At 51.4% G+C, this 19108-nt stretch overlaps 7 protein-coding genes across 7 annotated transcripts; 5 read left to right on the top strand and 2 right to left on the bottom strand.

The window, feature by feature from the left end:
* Positions 1–92: 92 nt before the first annotated feature.
* pre3 (proteasome core particle subunit beta 1) lies at positions 93–1491 on the bottom strand. The gene is made up of 5 exons (XM_025578238.1): positions 1363–1491; positions 1263–1308; positions 1187–1201; positions 860–1135; positions 93–797 (listed from the first exon to the last, which is right to left on the bottom strand). The coding sequence occupies exons 1-5, from the start codon at positions 1397–1399 to the stop codon at positions 473–475; spliced, it is 699 nt and encodes a 232-aa protein (XP_025429339.1). The 5' UTR covers positions 1400–1491; the 3' UTR covers positions 93–472.
* A 193-nt stretch (positions 1492–1684) lies between these two features.
* On the top strand, positions 1685–3458 carry BP01DRAFT_358612 (alpha/beta hydrolase). The gene is made up of 4 exons (XM_025575477.1): positions 1685–2028; positions 2096–2608; positions 2681–2806; positions 2866–3458. The coding sequence occupies exons 1-4, from the start codon at positions 1892–1894 to the stop codon at positions 3023–3025; spliced, it is 936 nt and encodes a 311-aa protein (XP_025429338.1). The 5' UTR covers positions 1685–1891; the 3' UTR covers positions 3026–3458.
* BP01DRAFT_102547 (uncharacterized protein) lies at positions 2851–3750 on the bottom strand. The gene is made up of 2 exons (XM_025570249.1): positions 3582–3750; positions 2851–3531 (listed from the first exon to the last, which is right to left on the bottom strand). Exons 1-2 carry the CDS (start codon positions 3590–3592, stop codon positions 3063–3065), a joined length of 480 nt encoding a protein of 159 aa, XP_025429337.1. The 5' UTR covers positions 3593–3750; the 3' UTR covers positions 2851–3062.
* Positions 3751–3978: 228 nt separating this feature from the next.
* BP01DRAFT_417324 (putative NF-X1 finger transcription factor) lies at positions 3979–7646 on the top strand (the record flags this gene model as incomplete). Its single annotated transcript, XM_025579253.1, has 2 exons — positions 3979–4336; positions 4367–7646. The coding sequence occupies 2 exons, from the start codon at positions 3979–3981 to the stop codon at positions 7375–7377; spliced, it is 3369 nt and encodes a 1122-aa protein (XP_025429336.1). The 3' UTR covers positions 7378–7646.
* Positions 7647–8450: 804 nt separating this feature from the next.
* Positions 8451–9865, top strand: BP01DRAFT_301267 (uncharacterized protein; the record flags this gene model as incomplete). Its single annotated transcript, XM_025572023.1, has 4 exons — positions 8451–8519; positions 8687–9348; positions 9405–9434; positions 9484–9865. 4 exons carry the CDS (start codon positions 8451–8453, stop codon positions 9863–9865), a joined length of 1143 nt encoding a protein of 380 aa, XP_025429335.1.
* A 947-nt stretch (positions 9866–10812) lies between these two features.
* On the top strand, positions 10813–13482 carry BP01DRAFT_417323 (gamma-glutamyltransferase). The gene is made up of 8 exons (XM_025579252.1): positions 10813–11068; positions 11160–11465; positions 11561–11594; positions 11657–11816; positions 11869–12451; positions 12517–12677; positions 12728–12861; positions 12911–13482. The coding sequence occupies exons 1-8, from the start codon at positions 11018–11020 to the stop codon at positions 13357–13359; spliced, it is 1878 nt and encodes a 625-aa protein (XP_025429334.1). The 5' UTR covers positions 10813–11017; the 3' UTR covers positions 13360–13482.
* Positions 13483–14492: 1010 nt separating this feature from the next.
* Positions 14493–17361, top strand: BP01DRAFT_102475 (uncharacterized protein). The gene has a single exon (XM_025570248.1). It carries the CDS (start codon positions 14625–14627, stop codon positions 17205–17207), a length of 2583 nt encoding a protein of 860 aa, XP_025429333.1. The 5' UTR covers positions 14493–14624; the 3' UTR covers positions 17208–17361.
* Positions 17362–19108: the final 1747 nt, after the last annotated feature.

Below are 19108 nucleotides of genomic sequence, written 5' to 3'. Positions count from 1 at the left end.
GGATTGATGTTCACCACGATAGTACTGCTGCGGATTACTGGATGCCCATAAAATATATTACCTTTATTTAAGGACGATTGGATTGAGGCGGTACTACAGAGTAGAAATGTCTCTGACCGCCAAACACATCTGAGGCTTATAGCAGCTCAATCTCCTCCTAAACTGTCAAGTAGTTATCTTCCGCCAGGAGCCGGAGTCGAACTGGCCGAAGCCCAGTGTGGTCAAATGCCAAGTCAAGCCATGCATGCAGTGAGATATCACCGCGCAACTTACTAAAGACCTTCCCCGAGGATAGTTACCTTGATTAACCAAGTCTCATCCCATTCGCCGAGAAGCACGGCCTGTACACCGCTTACTTTTGCGGCGAACTCATGTCCAAAGTGAGACCGTGCTCAGTGCTAAGAGGCAGAAAAAGTCATGTTTGTCGAAAGCTAACAACGATATAAATCATCATTCCATAAGGGTACACTCATTAATTGGTGAGACCTGGTCCAGTGTAACCCGTGTCTGGCAAGTAGAGATGTCGCTGAGCGCCCTTGGCCGTCAAAACCACCATTCGGATCACACCACCAGAGCTGCCATCCCACTTAATCGCCTCCTGCAGAGATGACCGAACAAATTGAATACCTTCTTCCTCAGTCATGTTCTCCTTCCAGTTCGCATCGCAGTATCCGTAGATGTAAGTTGACCCAGACCCACCGATCGAGTACGGTTGTTTGTGAAGAGACCCGCCGAGAGGTATCGAGTAAACCTGCCCTCCGTGTCGAGGATCATACCCAGCAATGATAATTCCGGCACTGAACACCGACAGAATCAGTAAATCATAATCCAGTGGCTGATGAGGGCGCCGGGTGCTTGCCTTAGCATGTCCTTGTTCTCATAACACAGCTCCTGGAACAAGGCGGCAGCAACCTGAGTGCTGGGTGCTTCGTTATTTGTGATCGAGTACATGTTCAGATGGTAGGATACAATATCGGCCACGGCCTGTGTGTCGGCAGCTGACCCCGAGCGGCAGCACCAGATCGTGTCATGTACCTGTGTCAATTTGTCGGTAACCCGGTTGGCGATGTAAGCTCCGGTAGTCGTTCGGCTATCGGCACCCAATATGACACCGTCCTTGAAGTTGATCGCCATGCTATTGCCGGTTAATGGGTGCCGTGATGAGCACAGGGCAAGTCTCACTCACATCGACGTTCCTAGGCTTCACAAACAAGGTAAGTCAGTTTAGAGCCACAATTAAGATCCCAAAACCCAGCACTTACTTGACCTCACCCTTCTTCAGGTGATTCATATCAACATGGATACCATCTATAAGAGCTGTGAGCTTTTGCGTGATGTCTATTAGATGGAGCTTCCACTGACCTTCACCGAGCATCCCCGTCATACCGTGACCGACCATACTGACTGATATTTAAAGAAACTGGATTGAGTAGGGTTTGTTATGATTCAGAATCAAGACGTCGTTTCTAGTCAAGAAGATTGATGAAGGAGGATATATGATGATTCCGTCCACAAAATAAAGGTTGGAGGAGTCAAGTGGATAAGAGCTCTGACGAAGCTCAGGCAGGCGAGCGCGTTACGTTGTCAGCAGCTGGAGCTGATTCCGCCGGGCGGTGAGGCGGCGTATCTTTCCTACTGGACAGCTCCTCCATCCCCCGCAGGTCTCCTGAACGACTCCCTCCCCCAAGCCATCACTTCCGATGAAACGAACCGACGCCTTAATCTCCGTTGGACAAGTGTCTGGCCGCTTGCGATATTCATTTTCAATATCTTCTTTACCATTTATTTTTGACTTCTTTGTCTAGCCATCCGCGCTGGCTTCCGCTTGCTTGATTGATTCAACCCTTCAGCGCCGTCCTGTCGCATCGGCTATACTACTCCGCTCGCTGCCATGTCTGAGTCGCCGCCTCCGCCCTCGTGGACTATCGCCAGCATGGCCAATAGTGCCGTCCAGTTTTTGCGATTACCAGTTCTGGCTTCATCTGGTCTCGCTGTGGTGGCCAGTGGCCTGTTGTACTTCAAACAAAAGTAAGCACTGACTCGCATTTGCTTTACTGCAATGAGAGCGAAGCCTGAGATCTAACCCCGTGCGCAGTGAGCTGATCTATCCTCGAAATGTCCCCATCGACGCCCGCTCCAATGTCCCCAAGCCACAACAATTCGGCATCACAGATTATGAAGAACTCCATCTACCAACTCCGGATGGTGAAACACTACATGCTCTCTTTATTCGTCCCATGCGCAAACGTATCACGCAAGACATAACAATTATGATGTTCCACGGTAACGCTGGAAATATCGGTCACCGTGTTCCTATCGCTAAGATACTCCAAGAGATTCTTGGTTGCAATGTGTTGATGTTGGAGTACCGCGGCTATGGCCTATCGACCGGCACTCCAGATGAGCCAGGCTTGAAAATTGATGCGCAAACCGGTCTAGACTACCTGCGACAAAGGCCCGAGACTAAGAATAACCAGATAATTGTCTATGGACAAAGTCTGGGCGGAGCGGTCGCGATTGATCTTGTCGCTAAGAACCAAGACAAGGGTGTAATTGCCGGCTTGATTCTTGAAAACACCTTCTTGAGCATTCGCAAATTGATTCCTACGTATGTTCGACTCCAACCCCCGCCGCTCTAGTTTCGATTTTGCATGTGACACAACTTTCTGATACATCTTAGTGTTTTTCCACCCGCGCGATATCTTGCTCGCTTCTGCCATCAATACTGGACAAGCGAAGAGGTATTGCCCAGAATCACGAAAGTGCCCATCCTATTCCTTAGCGGGTTGAAGGATGAAATCGTACCGTAAGAGCAGACTGTCTTATTTCCTGTGATATCGAAAACCTAACAGGTTGCTTACGCAGACCGTCCAATATGACCCAACTGTTCGCCATCTGCAAGTCCAGCCGTAAAGTCTGGCGTACTCTTCCCAATGGTGGCCACAATGACAGTGTCGCTGAGCCAGGATATTTTGAGCATATCCATTCCTTCATCATGGAAGAGGTCGTCCGACATGGACATTGAAGGACTGTTTCGCATTCGCACGTCCTTCTCATTTCAATCATCCGTTGTGTTTGTTGTTCTTATGATGAATTATGTTTGTCGCACCTGTTGGGTCCATGCCGCTCGGGCTGTCTGTGATTTTGCCTTCCCTGCTCGTTTCGTGATTTCCCCTTGTGTTGTTGTTAGACTGGTGTTTCGGATGCTTCTGGTTGGCTGCTTTCATTTTCATTTTCGGGATCCTATGTTTCGACTGCACATGCGATGAGGATCCACTGCTTTTTCCGAGAAAAATATATCTCGATACCTTATGAAGAAACTTTTTATGAAGCGGTGCCACGGACATTCCATAAGTTGCCCGTCCCCTTTGCTTGTATGAGTGAGGTATGAAGGGTGACCCGCTATGAGTAATCTGGCGGGCGCGATGAGTCGAAAGGCGCAGCACCAAACCAGCATGAGTCATGCTGCTAAACAAACTAATGTGATCTGACTGCGACAGGGTCTGATCCTCTGATGACACAAGGGAATACCTATTAGTTAAGATTAGTTAGAGCCCTTTGTAGCAAATTCTGCGACTCACTGAATAATCATTGAGTGTGAAGCGATCCGTCCAGCCCAGGAGGCAAACTGCCGCCACCCGAACCAAATCGCAGGAACGAAATCACCTTCAAGTACCACCAATTTCTTTTGCTTTTCAGCCAAGTGTCGCCTCCTGGTCTTCTTTTCAGTTTGCGATTGCCGATTCTACTCGCTTTATTGGAATCGATCAGTTCACGGTTTCTAGTTCCACTAGAGCGAAAGGCTATATTTGATTAGTCCGCGGTAACCGGCTTTTGCTTTTCAAGTTCCTTATCAAAAGGCCAAACTATTCGCACTTTCACTGTTTTGCGTTCTATTTTCGATCTTGGATGGACGTGCTCTCTCCGCGTGCAGCTCCGAACCTTACCTCATTCTCTTCAAGGACCTTGGAGGCAACAATGTCGAATTCTCCAGCACCCGTGGCCGACAACGCTACCCCGCGCACAAGGTCGTCCAGGCGCGGAGGCAGAGGCCGTGGTGGCGGTGGCTCCCACAGACCTGCGTCGCAGCATCAGACACAGAGACAATCCCAAGAACAACCGCCCACACATTCGACTACAGTTATTTCACCGCAACAGAACGAACCATCAGCGATACAAACCACGCCCGATGCATCCCACCCACCACGAGGACCAAGGGAAATCAGAAGGGGGGCCAGAAGCGCAGGCGCACAGTCGAATGGAGGCCGACGGCAGGGTCGAGCACGCCGTGGTGCAGACCTTTCAACGACCACCACCGGAGGACGAAGATTTGAGGGTCGATTAACGAAATCGGAGCAGTCTCCAGAGCATGCTCAGAATGTCGGTTCTCATAGTGCAGGTGGGGAAGACATTGCCGGGCTGAGAGCGGATGCGCCAGCATTCGTCCCTGGAGGGCCTGCGGAAGAGGTACCTCGACAGACTGGACACGGTCCATCAAGAGCAAAGGGCAAGCCGAAAGCGAGGAACCCATTCCAGCCTCGATCAGCGCCACCTGTTCCGCCTGCACCAAAGATCACTACGAAGTCATCAGCGCCGGACATTGCAACCCGCATTCACGAAGACATCGCCCATAACCTCTACGAATGTCCGATATGTACAGCCGAGCTGGGTAAAAGGTCTCGCGTGTGGTCTTGCGGCTTGTGCTGGACTGTCTTCCATCTGAGCTGTGTCAAAAAATGGTCGAGAAACGAAGGCGCGGCAGCTCAGGATGCGGCTCGGCGCCGGGGCGAAGAGGGGGAAAGCAGCGCTCCTCGCGCTTGGCGCTGCCCGGGCTGTAATTTGCCTCATGAAGTATTCCCCTCCTCTTACACGTGTTGGTGTCAGAAGGAGGTTGATCCCCGCCCGTTTCCTGGTCTCCCGCCCCATTCATGTGGACAGACTTGCGCGCGATCGCGCAAAGGCTGTCCACATCCTTGCGATGCGACGTGCCATGCTGGTCCATGCGCCCCATGTACGGCCATGGGTCCTACCCAGGACTGCTTCTGTGGGAGAAACTCATCTACAAAACGTTGCCAAGACACCGACTACGATAATGGGTGGAGTTGTGGTGAGATATGTGGTGACCTTCTGCCTTGTGGTGAGCATATCTGTACTCGTCCGTGCCACGAAGGGCTTTGCGGCTCCTGCGAGGTCAAGGTTGATGCGCGCTGCTACTGCGGGAGACAACAGACTGAGATGCTGTGCAGTTCTAAGGAAGAGGAAATGGAAAGTGAGCTTTTACGGGACGTCGAAAACGGAGGTGAAGGGGAGCTTGAAGAATGGGTTGGATGCTTCACTTGTGGCGATCTTTGTAATCGACAATTTGACTGCGGAAAACACTCGTGTCAAAAAACTTGCCATCCCCAGGATGCGCATCCGGCTCATTGTCCACGGTCGCCCGATATGGTGCTTTCCTGCCCTTGTGGGAAGACACCCCTGACCGACGTTGCGGGTTATTCAGCACGGGTTACCTGCGATGATCCGATACCGAATTGCTCAAAGCCTTGCGCGAAACCCTTACCATGCGGACACTCTTGCGAGCAAGTCTGCCATACCGGTCCATGTGGCCCTTGCTTGCAGAAAGTCACAATTCAGTGCCGCTGTGGGCGCAATGACTTCCAGACGACCTGTTTCTCGGGCGATTTCGAACCACCTCAATGTTTCCGCATCTGTAAGGCAGGTTTGCACTGCGGTCGGCATGCGTGCGCAGAGCGATGTTGTCCAGGCGAACAGAAAGCAATTGAGCGTCAGGCTTTACGTCGAAAGCTCAAATCCCACCTTCGTCCTAGCGACGAGGATTTCGAGGCAGAACATATCTGCACCCGGGTGTGTGGCCGTATGCTGAAATGCGGACGGCACACGTGCCCCGAGATCTGTCACAAAGGACCCTGCAACACTTGTAGAGAGGCGATATTCGAGGAGATCCCGTGTAATTGCGGTCGATCGATCCTGCATCCGCCTCTCCCTTGTGGGACACAACCCCCCGCTTGCTCATACCCTTGTGAGCGCGCCAAAACGTGCGGCCATCCACAGATGCCTCATTATTGTCATACGGATGATGAGAATTGTCCAAAGTGCCCTTTTCTGACAGAGAAGACGTGTCTGTGCGGTAAACGCGTTTTGAAGAATCAGCCGTGCTGGCTTACAGATGCGCGTTGCGGACAGATTTGTGGCAAGCTTCTCAAGTGTGGCTCTCACACTTGCAAGAAGAACTGCCATCGATCGGGTGATTGTGAGGATGCCTATCACCCTTGCCAGCAAGCCTGTGGGAAGACTAAATCGCTGTGTGGCCATCCCTGTACTGATCAATGTCATGCTCCTTATCCCTGCTCGGAAAAGACCCCTTGTTCATCCATGGTTACGGTGACATGTAGCTGTGGACGACTTCGACAGGAGCGACGCTGCAATGCAGCCAAGGCTGTCGTGGTCAAAGGTAATCTCCAGCAAGCGCAGCGACTGCCGTCATCGTCACCTTTGGTGTGCGACGAGGAATGCGCCCGTCTAGAACGGAATCGTTCTTTGGCGTCTGCGCTGGGTGTCGATATTAACCCAACGACGACTGTTTCCCAAACACTCACCTCCACGAACCTACCTTATTCCTCTGAAACACTCGATATATACCTCCAGCTTTCATCGTCGTATCCCCTCTCCACCCTCCAATCCTACGAATCCACACTCCATACCCTTGCCACTAGCAATAACCCGGCGAACCGCTCCACCCGTTTCCAACCCGCCAAAGCCCCGCTTCGTGCCTTTGCCCATTCCCTTGCTGCCGATTGGGGCTTCGCCAGCGAGAGCTCCGATCCGGAGCCTCATCGCCATGTTTTCGTTCTCAAACCCACTTCCTGGACTCCTCCACTTTTGGGCATGGGCAATGGTACCACCATAGGTATTGGCGGCATGAGCGTTGGTGAATGTGTGAAGTTACGTGATCGTCAACGCCTCAAGGAGCAGGAAGAACAGCGGCTTGCTGCGGCAGAAGCGAGGGCCCAGCGCGAAGCCGCACGGGCCCAGCAGACTGCGAACGGTGAGGGTGGCTGGGCACAAGTTGCAGCTTCGAAGAGAAATAACGGTCCCGGTAGCTCGCGGAGCAGTACGCCTGCTATCCAAGCTACTGGTAGTAGTCCTTGGTCTACGACGATGTACGCTGCTCTTGCGGAAGATGACAGCAGTGCTTCTTGGGATGCCCCCGTTCCGCCTCAACCCCAACTCAAGAAGGAGAAACTGGTGTTGCGATCCGGCGTCAAGCAATTGAGGACTTTGAGCTCGAGTAGAGATCCGAGCTCTGGCGATTTACCGCAAGATCCTAGATCGGACGGAGAAAAAGAGGCTGCATGACCTACTCGGCAAAGCTTCGGTCTCGAAGACAGAGCCCACAGTGTTGTCTATGCTTTCATCGATCCTAGACCTTATTTCATGGCTGGTCACGATATCATTCTTAAATGTTTCTTCAACATCATGTCTGACTGTAATGCTTGTTGCTGCTGTCACTCATCTGCTATGGTTAGCGTGCATAGCTGCGCTGGTCGTGTATTCTTACTAGAGAACAAAATCGATAGATTTGGAGTTGGCATTTCTGCGTTACTATGTGTTTGTTGTGGTTGTTTGGCGCTTCTTGAGAGCCAGTAGAGTAGATGAGTCTATCTGTTAAGATCCTCGTGCTCATGGGGTGAAGTGGAATCCCCTCCCCCGTTGATCACAGCGCAAGTTGGCATTCTCCGTACTTTTACGGAACACACAGTATTTCTATATAGACCAAAATTGCAGCACCCAGATTAAATATCAGCCAATGAATTAACAACAGCTCTACTTCGGAGTCGAAAATCTTGGAACCACCGACGAAGCCGACAAGTACCGGGGCTTTCTGTAGCAGATAATATTTAGTGAAGTCTACTCCATAATAAAAATCCACCTAAGGTATTTGCACTGCGCGCATGTCCCTGTACAAATCTAAGCATAAGCACATAGTTAGTCAGCCTGTCTGGCTGACAAGCGAATCAAAACAGCCTGCTAAAGGCCAAGGCCGGTTCAACCTTCCCCGACTGGTCACTGCTCGGCAGCAACTGCCTTTACGTAGAGCGCAATCATCGCCTCACTCGTGGTGGTGTTCCCCATCAACCCTATCAAATACCAGCAAATTGGACTCATCCCAGCTCTTGGACAAGTCGTTCAATTGCACGTCATCGTCCATAGATTTTCATAACCCGAATCCTGCCTTCACAGCGAACGATTAATTGCTTGCTGTTTGTTTTCGCTTGCATTTAGGCGCACTCGACCGACGGTACTTATACAATAAATAACCACTGCATTATCTCATCCGGAAGAAGTTGGTGAGCTAGCCCGGAAAGCTACACATCGAGTCTTGACAGCCACTCAGACGTACTTCCAATTTGGAGTCAACTCAAGTCTGAATGCCCTCGCGACGCAGCCATACCAAATCCCGCAAGGGTTGCATTCAGTGTAAGAAGCGACATGTAAAGGTTTGCCATTTCCATCTCGTACTAGATGTTGCGGTTCTTGCCCACTATTACCTTCAATGCCCTGCTTTCCTGCCGACAGATACCTTGGGGTTCACTTGCCTGACGCTCAACCTTCGCTTCTGGCCAGAACAAAGACTCAACTCCCAGCCGCTGACAGCGATGCACAGTGCGACGAAGAAACGCCACAATGTGGTTTGTGCAAGAAGAGAAAATTGAGTTGCACCTATCCATCCAATGATGCCGATAGTCAAAACCCTTCGACGCCACAGGATACCGCTGAGACAGTATCGAGCCCAGAAACAGATTCGTCGCAAACACGCATGCTCGAAATGAGGCTCTTTCATCATTATCTTACGGAGACATATGTCACCCTTTGTCAAGGCCGCCTCGATGCACATCATTTTCAAGTCGTAATCCCGCGGATTGTGGTGTCCCACCCATTCCTAATGGACAGCCTCTTGGCATTATCTGCTCTTCATCTTGCTTATCTGGAACAACACGACAATCGTTCCTGGCTGGAGATCGCCCTGAAGTATCAGAGCCGCGCCTGCTCGGCGTTCAGTCGAGTCTTGGCGGACATTTCACCTGAGACCTGCGGACCAGCTTTCATTTGCTCCATTTTCATCATGCTTTGTGCAACGGCGTATCCTTGTGTTTCAGAGGACAGACAGACATTCGAACCGCTGTCTCATGTGTTGGAAATCCGTCAGCTTATTGCCGGCTGTGCCCTCTTGTTCGTGCAACTCAACGGTATGGAGTACCGTGGTGACTTGCAGGGATGGTTGAAGTGGAAGGATGATGAAGTAGATCAGGATGGAAATCCATATCAGTAAGTCACCACATTCTAAACCGCCGACCTTCACTCCGTTATTGACTTTCTTCTAGGGTACGGGAATCACAACTCAATCTTCGCAGGTATGTTTCTTTCTCTAGTGTTTATCTCTAGGTGCTGAAACACTTTGAGTGCGGTCATGGATTCTCTGAAAGGCGTTCATGAAAAATTTACCAGTTTTGGCGGATCAAATCAGCCAACATACCTAGCCACTTGGCAGGTATTGCATGAGGCCATCAAACGATGGCCATTCGGGGGTCCAAACGGCGGCATAATCGCGTGGCCGATCAACATCAGTGAGGCTTACATCGATCTGCTCAAGCAGGGTGATTGGGTAGCTCGAATCTTGTTTCTACATTACGGTGTCGGACTGCATCTTCTGTCAGACAAATGGTTTGTTCGAAATTGGGGCCGACGTCTTATCGAGACCGTTTTGCAATCAGACGATGAAGTCCCCTCAATTTGGACGGATACCATCTCCTGGACCAGGAGTGCGGTTGAGCTAGAAGAATAAATGTACCCTCATAAGTATGACCTTGCACGCAACTTGGCATGATATGCATTAGGTTTGTTGCGGAGGATAGCTGATTCATGGCAGCCTGAGATTCGGGCTTGACGAAACCGGCATGGCAGGCACAAGAGCAAGTAACCTCTTTATGACGAAAGACTTGCGACACCCAGCATTCCAACTGCCCTTCTGAGATGTTTGTACATTGGACTTGATATCTGGATTCCTGCTTCTTTCTACCCGGAAATGCCTCCCGGAAACTTTTCTCGGTCCCGAAGTGATTTCTTGGGTACGGGCTGCCCGGGCATTATCTAATGACCCGGGACAGTGTCATCGAAACTTGCAAACGAAATCCACTTACGTCTTGCATCATAAAGATACTTTATGACATGATCATTGTCAAGAGGGACTTACAGGCGGCCCACGGATTATAAGCATGGTGTTCTGGACGGCCTCCACGTGTTTTCAAAGACGTGTTCACGGGGACATACTACTAGGACGTGGGAAGAGGCTTATCGCAACTATTTTCTCCCTTGATAAGTTTTCTTTTGTCCAGTCATAACCCCTGCGTGGCCAAATCCCCACTCGATGTGCGTGGTTGACAACAGCAGAATCTCTCCGGCTTTCCGAAATCTGAGCCATGGTTTGCAGGATAGTGTATCAAGTTAGAGCAATATGTGCTCCACCGACCCGGAGACTTCATGACCCCAAATTCTGCAGGTCACGTTTGGGGATGAAAGTAAAGGAACATGATTGGATGGCAGGGCTATTGCGCCTTTGGATTAGAAGTTTGAAGTGCCATCGGGTGACCTGGCCGAAGTGGCGGTCCGAATTACTGTTGGTCGAGCCTGATAAGGGAATGCAGGCAAACAATCTACTATTGCGGTGTCCTTATCGCCGACGGGGGTCTGTCCGATTATGGGCGAGTCAGAAAGCCCTCTTACTTAGATAAATGATTGCTCTCGAAGCCTCCTCGTCTTTTGTTCCTGTCTTTATGTAAGTACTCTATGAATTAAACAACCTAACCTTTGTGTCCTGCCCAGTCAGACCGACCACCCCGCTTGCCGATCTTTCACCCTCTCTAGCATTTCGTTCGGGCTTGATAGTCACTCTTTTCCAGTAACCGCATCCGGCCACTGAGTACCAGATATACTAAACATGCAGGGTTGCAGACCGAATCTCATTGACAGCCAAGATGCGGAGAAACAGGTACCTAAAGAATATCCTTTTGTTGACCTCTTTTTCTATTTCCCTCGTTTCCACAAGTACTGAAACCTCTAATTTGCAATTTCCTTGACAGCCACTTCTCGGGACCTCCGAACGCCCGGTCGCGTGCACGCAATCGGCTTCATACAACGACAATTTCGGAAACCGGTCAAGAATGTTTCATATTCTACGATTCACTCTGTCAACCTCGCTAGTCTTGATTGTACTGGTTATACACTTGCCCAACGTACTCACATCGCCTCTTACCTCTGCTACGCATCAAATGGGCCATGACAATGCATTGGAGGTCGGCAAGCGTGGCGCCGTAGCCAGCGAAAGTGCAATATGCAGTCGCCACGGAACGAATATCCTGTTGAAAGGCGGAAATGCGGCTGATGCTGTGAGTAATAGGATCTCAGGAGCTCACAAGCGAGAGACTGGTTCCGCGTGAATCCCCATCAAACCCAACATGGGTGCTGATCGAAAATGTGGTAGATGGTCGCAACTATGCTCTGCGTAGGGGTTGTGGGTTAGTTGCTGTCGTGTCCAGATAGCATCAGGCTTGTGGAACTAATCAGTTCTCATAATTAGGCATGTATCACAGCGGCATAGGAGGAGGTGGCTTCATTCTAGTGAAAGACTCCAACGACGCGTTCGAATTTATAGATTTCCGCGAAACTGCTCCGGCAGCTGCTTATGAGGAAATGTTTGTCAATAACACAGAAGCCGCAGTTCGTGGGGGTCTTGCAAGGTATCAAAGTCTGCCTCATGAAGCCACACCTCGATACTAATGATATTGGTAGTGGTGTTCCAGGCGAGCTTCGTGGTCTTGAATATCTTCATCAGAGATATGGATCACTCCCTTGGTCGACTGTGCTCCAACCAGCAATTGAAACTGCGCGTGAGGGCTTTCCCGTGGGTCCGGATCTTGTACACTACATGGCTGCCTCGATAGCCGACACCGATGACGACTTCCTGACTCGGGATCCTGTATGGGCAATTGACTTTGCTCCCAACGGGACTAGACTTGGCCTAGGCGATACCATGACACGAAAACGGTATGCGAGCACTCTCGAGACGATAGCAGAGAAAGGATCCGATGCCTTTTACTCTGGACCTCTTGCAGAGAAATTGGTCAATGCAGTGCAAGCAGCGAATGGCACAATGACTCTTGAAGATCTTCACAATTACACCGTCGCAATCCGCAATACTTCGCAAATCGATTATCGTGGATATCAGATTACCAGCACCACTGCACCATCTAGTGGCACAGTCGCCCTGAACATACTCAAAGTTTTGAATACGTATGACAGCTTTCTCGGCCCAGGCAATGTGCATTTGAGTACTCACCGGCTTGATGAAGCTATTCGATTCGGATACGGATTGGTACGTATCACCCTCGAGACAAATCCTTCCAGGCCTTGTGTAACTGTGACCTAAGTCAAGTGTAGCGAACGAACATGGGAGACCCTTATTTCGTAGACGATATGGATGAATATCAGGAAAACATGCTTGACCAAGCCACTATCAATGAGATCCGAGCAAAAATTTCCGATTCTAAGACACAAGACATCTCTGCCTACGATCCTCGGGGATTCGAGAGTTTGGATACGTATGTGTTCCTTGGACGCGCCTCCTGAGTGAAGCTAACAATGTCGTCAGCCCCGGTACCTCGCATATTGCTACAATCGATCACGAAGGTCTTACTGTCTCTGCAATTACAACGATCAATCTGCTCTTTGGAAGTAAGGTCATGGTGCCTGAGACAGGTGTCATCATGAATAATGAGATGGACGGTAGGTTGGCCAAGCTGACTGTGCTTCTTGTTTACTGATGCATGTCTAGACTTCTCCATCCCCGGCTCGTCTAATTCGTTCGGATATATTCCTTCTGAGGCAAACTTCATCCGTCCTGGAAAGCGTCCGCTATCGTCTAGCACTCCGGCCATTGTAACTCACCCCAACGGCACAGTCTTCTTTGTGGCTGGTTCGGCGGGCGGCAGTCGAATCATCACCGCGACAATCCAGAACATCATCCACGCTGTCGATAAGGGTCTCTCGGCGGCTGAAGCTTTGGCTCAGCCTCGTCTGCATGACCAGCTGATCCCTAACCAGGTCACGTTTGAGTATAGCTATGATAACGAGACCGTGGCCTTCATGGAGGCGCGCGGGCATAACGTGACATGGGTGGCACCAGGTCAGAGCACAGCCCAGGCAATCCGTGTACTTCCGAATGGAACGTTTGATGCTGCTGGCGAACCTAGGCAGCTGGACTCGGGAGGATTTGCAGTGTGAACGGGTCACTCGTCGCCCATGCGGCCCGTAGCCCGGGACTGGCCGCCACATTGGCATATCGTCCTGCCTACGCGCCTTGACACTTTAGATGCCAGAAATGTCAAATAATTGTGAATATTTGTTATATGAGATTCTATAGAGGCATGAAGAATTTTGATGCTGTCTAGTGCAAGCAATTCGCACTCACAGGCCGAATCCTCGGGTCACGAGCTCATGGAGACTAACCAAGTAAGTCGGATTTACTCCGTACAGCCTGGCACGAGTAGTGATGCAGCCCAAAGTAGCCTGAGGCATCCAGCTACCCCCACCAGAACCGGTGATGCCTGAGGAATGGAAAATGTGGGTATTGTAGCTACCGAGCAACCGAGATCTTAGTCTTTAGTGATGATGTTGATGATTGATGCTGAAGCTTCTTTGATGGTCCAGACTTGGTTCTCTGAGGTGACCAATCATTCCAATTGACTCCTTTTAGGGTGCGATGCATGCATGGTAGAGAAGTAGGAGCTCCCAGGGCGAAACCCCTCCGCGCTGGTCGATTAACTAGTTAGCCTACTCCGTAGTTAGTGGCTCTTTTGGTTCATGTTGATGGGGATAGTCGGGACCCCTCCCCTCATCGGGTCGAAAGAAGAGTGAGTGAGTGTCTCCCTTCTTTTTAGTCTAGTCGCCTTGCTCTCACCGCAAAATCGATCTTTGCCGTCAAATCTCCTCTTCCCATGCACAGTCATTCTGCGTCCTCTCTTTCTTTGCATGTTCCTCATTAATTCGCTCTTGCTGCGTCACGCTCGCTGATTACTTGTTCCAAGCGTCTCGTCCATCCTCCTTCCCTCGCCCTCCCCTCCCTGATCGTTTCCCTCCGAGCCCCTCACGGGATGCTGCATGGGTTCCAGCAGCCCCCTCGGTGGATTGGCACAGGCGCCTAATTGGGCATTCGACCACTGAGAGTTGCATTGGTTCCAGATCTTTTTAAGCGCCAGACGACAGACGTCCGGCTCTCGGATCATCTGGACCTCCTTCTGGCATTGTGACACCACACAAACTCTTTATCTTGCTCGTCTGAGAGCTGTCTAGCTGGGCTCGCATTCCGCTTTGCGATCTATGACACGAGGTAACTACCACAACACAACACAACCCGATCGACGAAAGTGGGGACGATACGAAGAGCGAGCAAGGAGAACAAGGGGGTGTGTTGAGAGGGGAGATTGTCTTCCAACCTTCCATCCACCTCGAGTCGAAGCCCTCCGCCTGATTTCATCCACACCCACGTCATGTTCCATCTACCGTTGAGACCTAATGACCGAGATCGCGACAGGGACCGGACTCACAAAGCGTCTACTTCCTCAAACGTCTCCTCCAAATCCAAACAACGCAAGCATCGCTCGTCCCACGGACCATCCTCTACCCGCTCCCCAACCAAGGAACGACCTCCCGACCCTCCCACGGACCGCTCCTCGACCCCTTCGCTTTCCGCCTCTGATACCCCCCAGCAACGTCGTTCCTCAATGCCAGGCGTAGACAGCGCCAGCCGCTCCGGCGCGGCTTCCTTCCTCGAATCGAGAACCAGTCTCCCTTATCCGACCTTCTCCAAGGCACACAGCAGGGAAGCAGTCGGCAAACCGAACATCCCAACCCCTGACCCGACCGACTTGACCGAGCAGGTCAAAGAGGCGGCCGATGGAGGAAGCCATGATCGTCCCGACAGCAACAAGAATGCGCCTCCAAGTCCGCCGTTAACGAGCGTCGATCAACAATCCCGCCAGGGCAGTACGGTCTGTGATCTTAAGGACGCGAAACCTGCGGAGGAGAAGCCAAAGACTAAGATTCGGATCCGAACCGAGTCGACACGCTCTTCATCAAGCTTGCGATCGAAGAAAGAAGAAGGAGCCAAGACAAGCAAGACGGTGCGGTCGGATTCGACAAAGACAAAACGTTCCAGCCATGACAAGGAATCGCCATCTCGGACCGCCAGCCGCAAGTCATCCAAGAGCAAGATTGTGGAGGATGCAGCGCTGCCAAAACGCCCCTCTAGTCGCACGGCCACGACGCCGCCACGTTCCCCAGCAACAGTACGCGACTTTGGTCCGGAATCGACTAACGGATCGGAGGCCACAACTGTAGCCCCAGCTCACCAGTCCACCACTTCCCGCAAGATTAGGAGCCCAGAAAAGCCGCCCTCTCGTACCCAAACACGATCATCCACATCCCAACGTCCGGGATCCGCATTGCGCAGCCCAATGGAAGCTGCGTATGACTATGGACGTCCCCCGACCGCGAACTCAGCCTATGGGGCCCCTCCGCCTCCGCCCCCGCCTCCGGAGGTGCCTATATCCATCCCCAAGGTAGACTATCTATTGCAGAATGGTGGCTTAGATCATCGAGCACCGAAATCACTTCTCCAGAGTTTGACCGGCTCAGAGGTCACGCCGTATTCGCCCACGCAGCCGCAACTTGTGGCGGCCAAAGTATTCGAGCCTTTGAATCGGCTCCTGGAAGATTACCATCATGTCATGACGAAAAATGGCTCACTCGCCGTTGCAACCGGATATCGATCCGTAGCTCGGCGACTTCTAGACCGGCTGGAGGCCGTCTTTGCCCGTGACATCTCGTCTGAATCATGCAATTGCCTGATGTGTGAACATGAGGAACTGGAGGAACGTCCGACGGGCGTCAGTTGGGGCGAGGTTTTGGAATTGGTGTCCGGCCGTCGTGAGCTGCCCAACTGGCCACCCTTCAGATTGTCTCCCACAGTCGTTGACCCGGACTGGTCCGGTGACGAGCACATCCCCATGCAGAAGCTCGACATTGATGTACCGGAAGAGTATCGGGAACATTACATTCGACAGTCCCGCAAGACGAAGGTTGCCGTCGATAAATGGCTCAGCGAGCAGACTGGTGGAGGAACCAGTGCACCGGATGATGTTGATGATGAGACATTGACATTTGCTATCTTGACTCATTTAGAGCCCGAGGAACGGCAACTTTTCTCTGCTATTCTTGGAATTGGTTCTACAGTACCTACGCCGCGGCCCGAGGGACAACCGCGCCCACGACCCGCTCCCTTGGTCTCGTCAACGTTGGCGATTCAACGATTATATAGGCTGTCGGCTCCTCCGCGGGATCCCGAAACTGCGATTTACATGCTTAATAACCCCGGCATGCATCATGTCCTCGCCACCTTGGCGGCAATCAGCGACGACGAATGGGATATCCTCATATCCGGTCGCTTTGACGGATTCCTACGCAGTGGCGCCGAAGATGCTTTTCCTTCCGGATCAGTCCCTTCGCGTTATGGGAGCACCCGGTCAAATACCCCATACACAACGGGGGGCATTTCGCGTGGGCCAACCCCTAGCCAGCCGGATGGGCTTCCCAGACCTGCCAGTCAGCCATATGGCACGTCCTCCCCTGCCCCTGCATCCTTTGGGGGACCCATTGCCTTGGATGAAGAGATGGAGATTGCGGCTCTAGCCGAGATCGAGCGAGATATCTACCTGGGAATGGAGGCGCTGGAAGATGCCTTCGAGGCTTTGCATCTCAAGGCCGAGGCCGTGCGCCGGGCACTTCGCGAGCGGGGGGCTGGTTTGTCGATCGCGAATCAGAATCGCCGCGGGTCTTTTGTGGAAGCTCGACTAGGCACACCCGCCTCTCAGTTCGGTTGGGATAATGGGGTCGACGACGATTTCTTCCTCGATGACGGTGTCTCCTTGGCGCCGGATGACTCGGCGAGTAATATCAGCTCGAATCGTCGGCGTCGCCCGAAGCGGCGGACAGAACGACGAACCCCGGCGCCAGTCGAAGAGGAAGATGAGGAACAGGCATACGACAGCCGACGAGGCACTCGGAGAAGATAGTACCCTTATCTTTTAGTTGGGCTGCACATTGCCAGGACGGTGATCATCAGCGCTGCTATTTTCTTCTATTTGCTCTGCTTCCTTACCTTACCATATTTTGTTTCTTTGTGTTTCTTTCTGCCTCGAGTACAGCGGTAACGACATGTAATGACAGCTCGGAAATGATCTAACCATTTCTCCCTATGAATGCACGAAATGAATTGCTATGAGGTGTGATATGGGATGGTTGAAAGAAGGGGCGTTTACCTGATATTCCCATGGTGGGTTTGCAGGATGTGGAAAGAGAGAAATGGTCTCTTGACGACAGTCTAGGAGGAATTTGGGTTGTACATGAGAGCAATTGATTCGATAATGACCATTTTATTTAACTTTCTCGTCCTTATATCTACTTGCTGAGAGAATCGCCCTCCTTCCGGGACCATGATTTGCTCTGGGTATTTCGATGGGAAGGGGAAGGACGAGTCTAACTTTTAAAAACATGCCTTATACGTAATGAGCCGATTGTCTCTTACTCCGGTCGATGCACGTGGGCAGTCAGTCGTTTTCATCCTTTGCAAACCAGAAAACATGGGCACTGATTACGTGAATTGTGACGTCGAGTTAGAACGAGGTAGGTATAATGCAATAATCGAACCTCTGTAAGTTGATGGTAGCCAGGCTCCGGCGGTCCAGCAGTAACGCTGGCACATCCTATCGGGCAGGTGAGTCGGGGCACGCTCCGTCCGGAAAAAGCTGAACCTAACTTAACTTGATGATTTCCATCTAATCTTGCTCAAAATTTCCACATTCTAAGGGAGGCAGGCAGGCTCCGGGCTGAGGCTAAGTTACCCCAAGGGAAAGGAGAGATGAACAACAGGTAGGGCAACCGAACCGACCGCGCGCCGAGATCGAATCGCCTGCTCGATTTAGTTTTTCTATTCAGTACCGTGGTATATAGAATTTTCTTTTCTTTCCGTTAGGGAGGTGGATCGTGGGTTGGGTACCTGATGTGCAGTAGGTATGATGATCGTCAGGTCTGCACAATAAGAACTTACAAACTTAACATTAACAAAGAGTCTACGGTGGTTCGGAGGCTTTGTAGATCGTGTGGGTTGAGGCTGACTCGACTAGTTACATAGTTTGGTTGTTTGTGATTGGGTTGGACCCTGAGGCCGATGGGGCAGGTATATACTGCACTAACTACTCCGTACATAACGGATATAGTTCGAATGGATAGACTAAATGCCTAATCGGGCGTAGATGGGGAAGATGGCGTAAAAGGAGGTGAGTCGGAGTTTGGAAATACCATATTTGAGTCAAGGAAATGAAGGATTGTGATGGTGTGTTTACTACTAGTAGTTCCTCGTCTCTTGGGAATAGGAGTTAGGCGGCGGGGCTTGTTGGAAATAGGGGACGCAGGGGACGCAGGCAGTTGCGGCCGGCTACATCATCATTCGTTTCGCGGTGCTGGTGCGTGAGGCTTTCAAGTGGGAGGAGGATGAGCCTTTGGAAAGACAACTTGATCAGGGTAGCGGTAGCGAGGGATACTCCGTAGTCCGCCAGGGACTGCTGCAAAGGTGCAGGTTATACTACCGATGGACGATTTGTCGAGATACTCTCCGTACTCGTGCTCGAATCCGCAGTGCAAGCAGTGCAAGGAGCAACCTATCCGACTGTCGTCTCGACATGGTTTCCTTTGCCACGGCGATGTTATGATGTACCAAAGATCGTGGACCATCATTTTACCAAGGCCACATGGCCACATGGAAGCCCGGATCTCAATACGAGATCTCGGGCCAAATCTTCTTTGTAGTTTGGATCCCAGGGCAAGCAAGGCAGGCAGTCTGGTCGGATCCTGCCGTGCAAACAAACTTTCATCTCTCTCCAATCGTTGAATCGATCCCGATTTCACACTCACATCT

This window comes from Aspergillus saccharolyticus, assembly GCF_003184585.1.
Source record: "Aspergillus saccharolyticus JOP 1030-1 unplaced genomic scaffold BP01scaffold_27, whole genome shotgun sequence".
NCBI classification, from domain to species: domain Eukaryota; kingdom Fungi; phylum Ascomycota; class Eurotiomycetes; order Eurotiales; family Aspergillaceae; genus Aspergillus; species Aspergillus saccharolyticus.
This window is presented reverse-complemented; position numbering and strand designations above follow the sequence as displayed.

Coding starts and splice junctions, on each gene's coding strand:
- BP01DRAFT_417323 (XM_025579252.1), top strand. CDS start 11,018: ATGCAGGGTTGCAGACCGAATCTCATTGACAGCCAAGATGCGGAGAAA. Junction 11,069..11,159: donor GCCAAGATGCGGAGAAACAG/GTACCTAAAGAA, acceptor TTTCCTTGACAG/CCACTTCTCGGGACCTCCGA. Junction 12,678..12,727: donor GGATTCGAGAGTTTGGATAC/GTATGTGTTCCT, acceptor CAATGTCGTCAG/CCCCGGTACCTCGCATATTG.
- pre3 (XM_025578238.1), bottom strand. CDS start 1,399: ATGGTCGGTCACGGTATGACGGGGATGCTCGGTGAAG. Junction 1,309..1,362: donor GACGGGGATGCTCGGTGAAG/GTCAGTGGAAGC, acceptor CAGCTCTTATAG/ATGGTATCCATGTTGATATG. Junction 798..859: donor GAGAACAAGGACATGCTAAG/GCAAGCACCCGG, acceptor GTCGGTGTTCAG/TGCCGGAATTATCATTGCTG.
- BP01DRAFT_358612 (XM_025575477.1), top strand. CDS start 1,892: ATGTCTGAGTCGCCGCCTCCGCCCTCGTGGACTATCGCCAGCATGGCC. Junction 2,029..2,095: donor CTGTTGTACTTCAAACAAAA/GTAAGCACTGAC, acceptor CCCCGTGCGCAG/TGAGCTGATCTATCCTCGAA. Junction 2,807..2,865: donor TTGAAGGATGAAATCGTACC/GTAAGAGCAGAC, acceptor TTGCTTACGCAG/ACCGTCCAATATGACCCAAC.
- BP01DRAFT_102475 (XM_025570248.1), top strand. CDS start 14,625: ATGTTCCATCTACCGTTGAGACCTAATGACCGAGATCGCGACAGGGAC.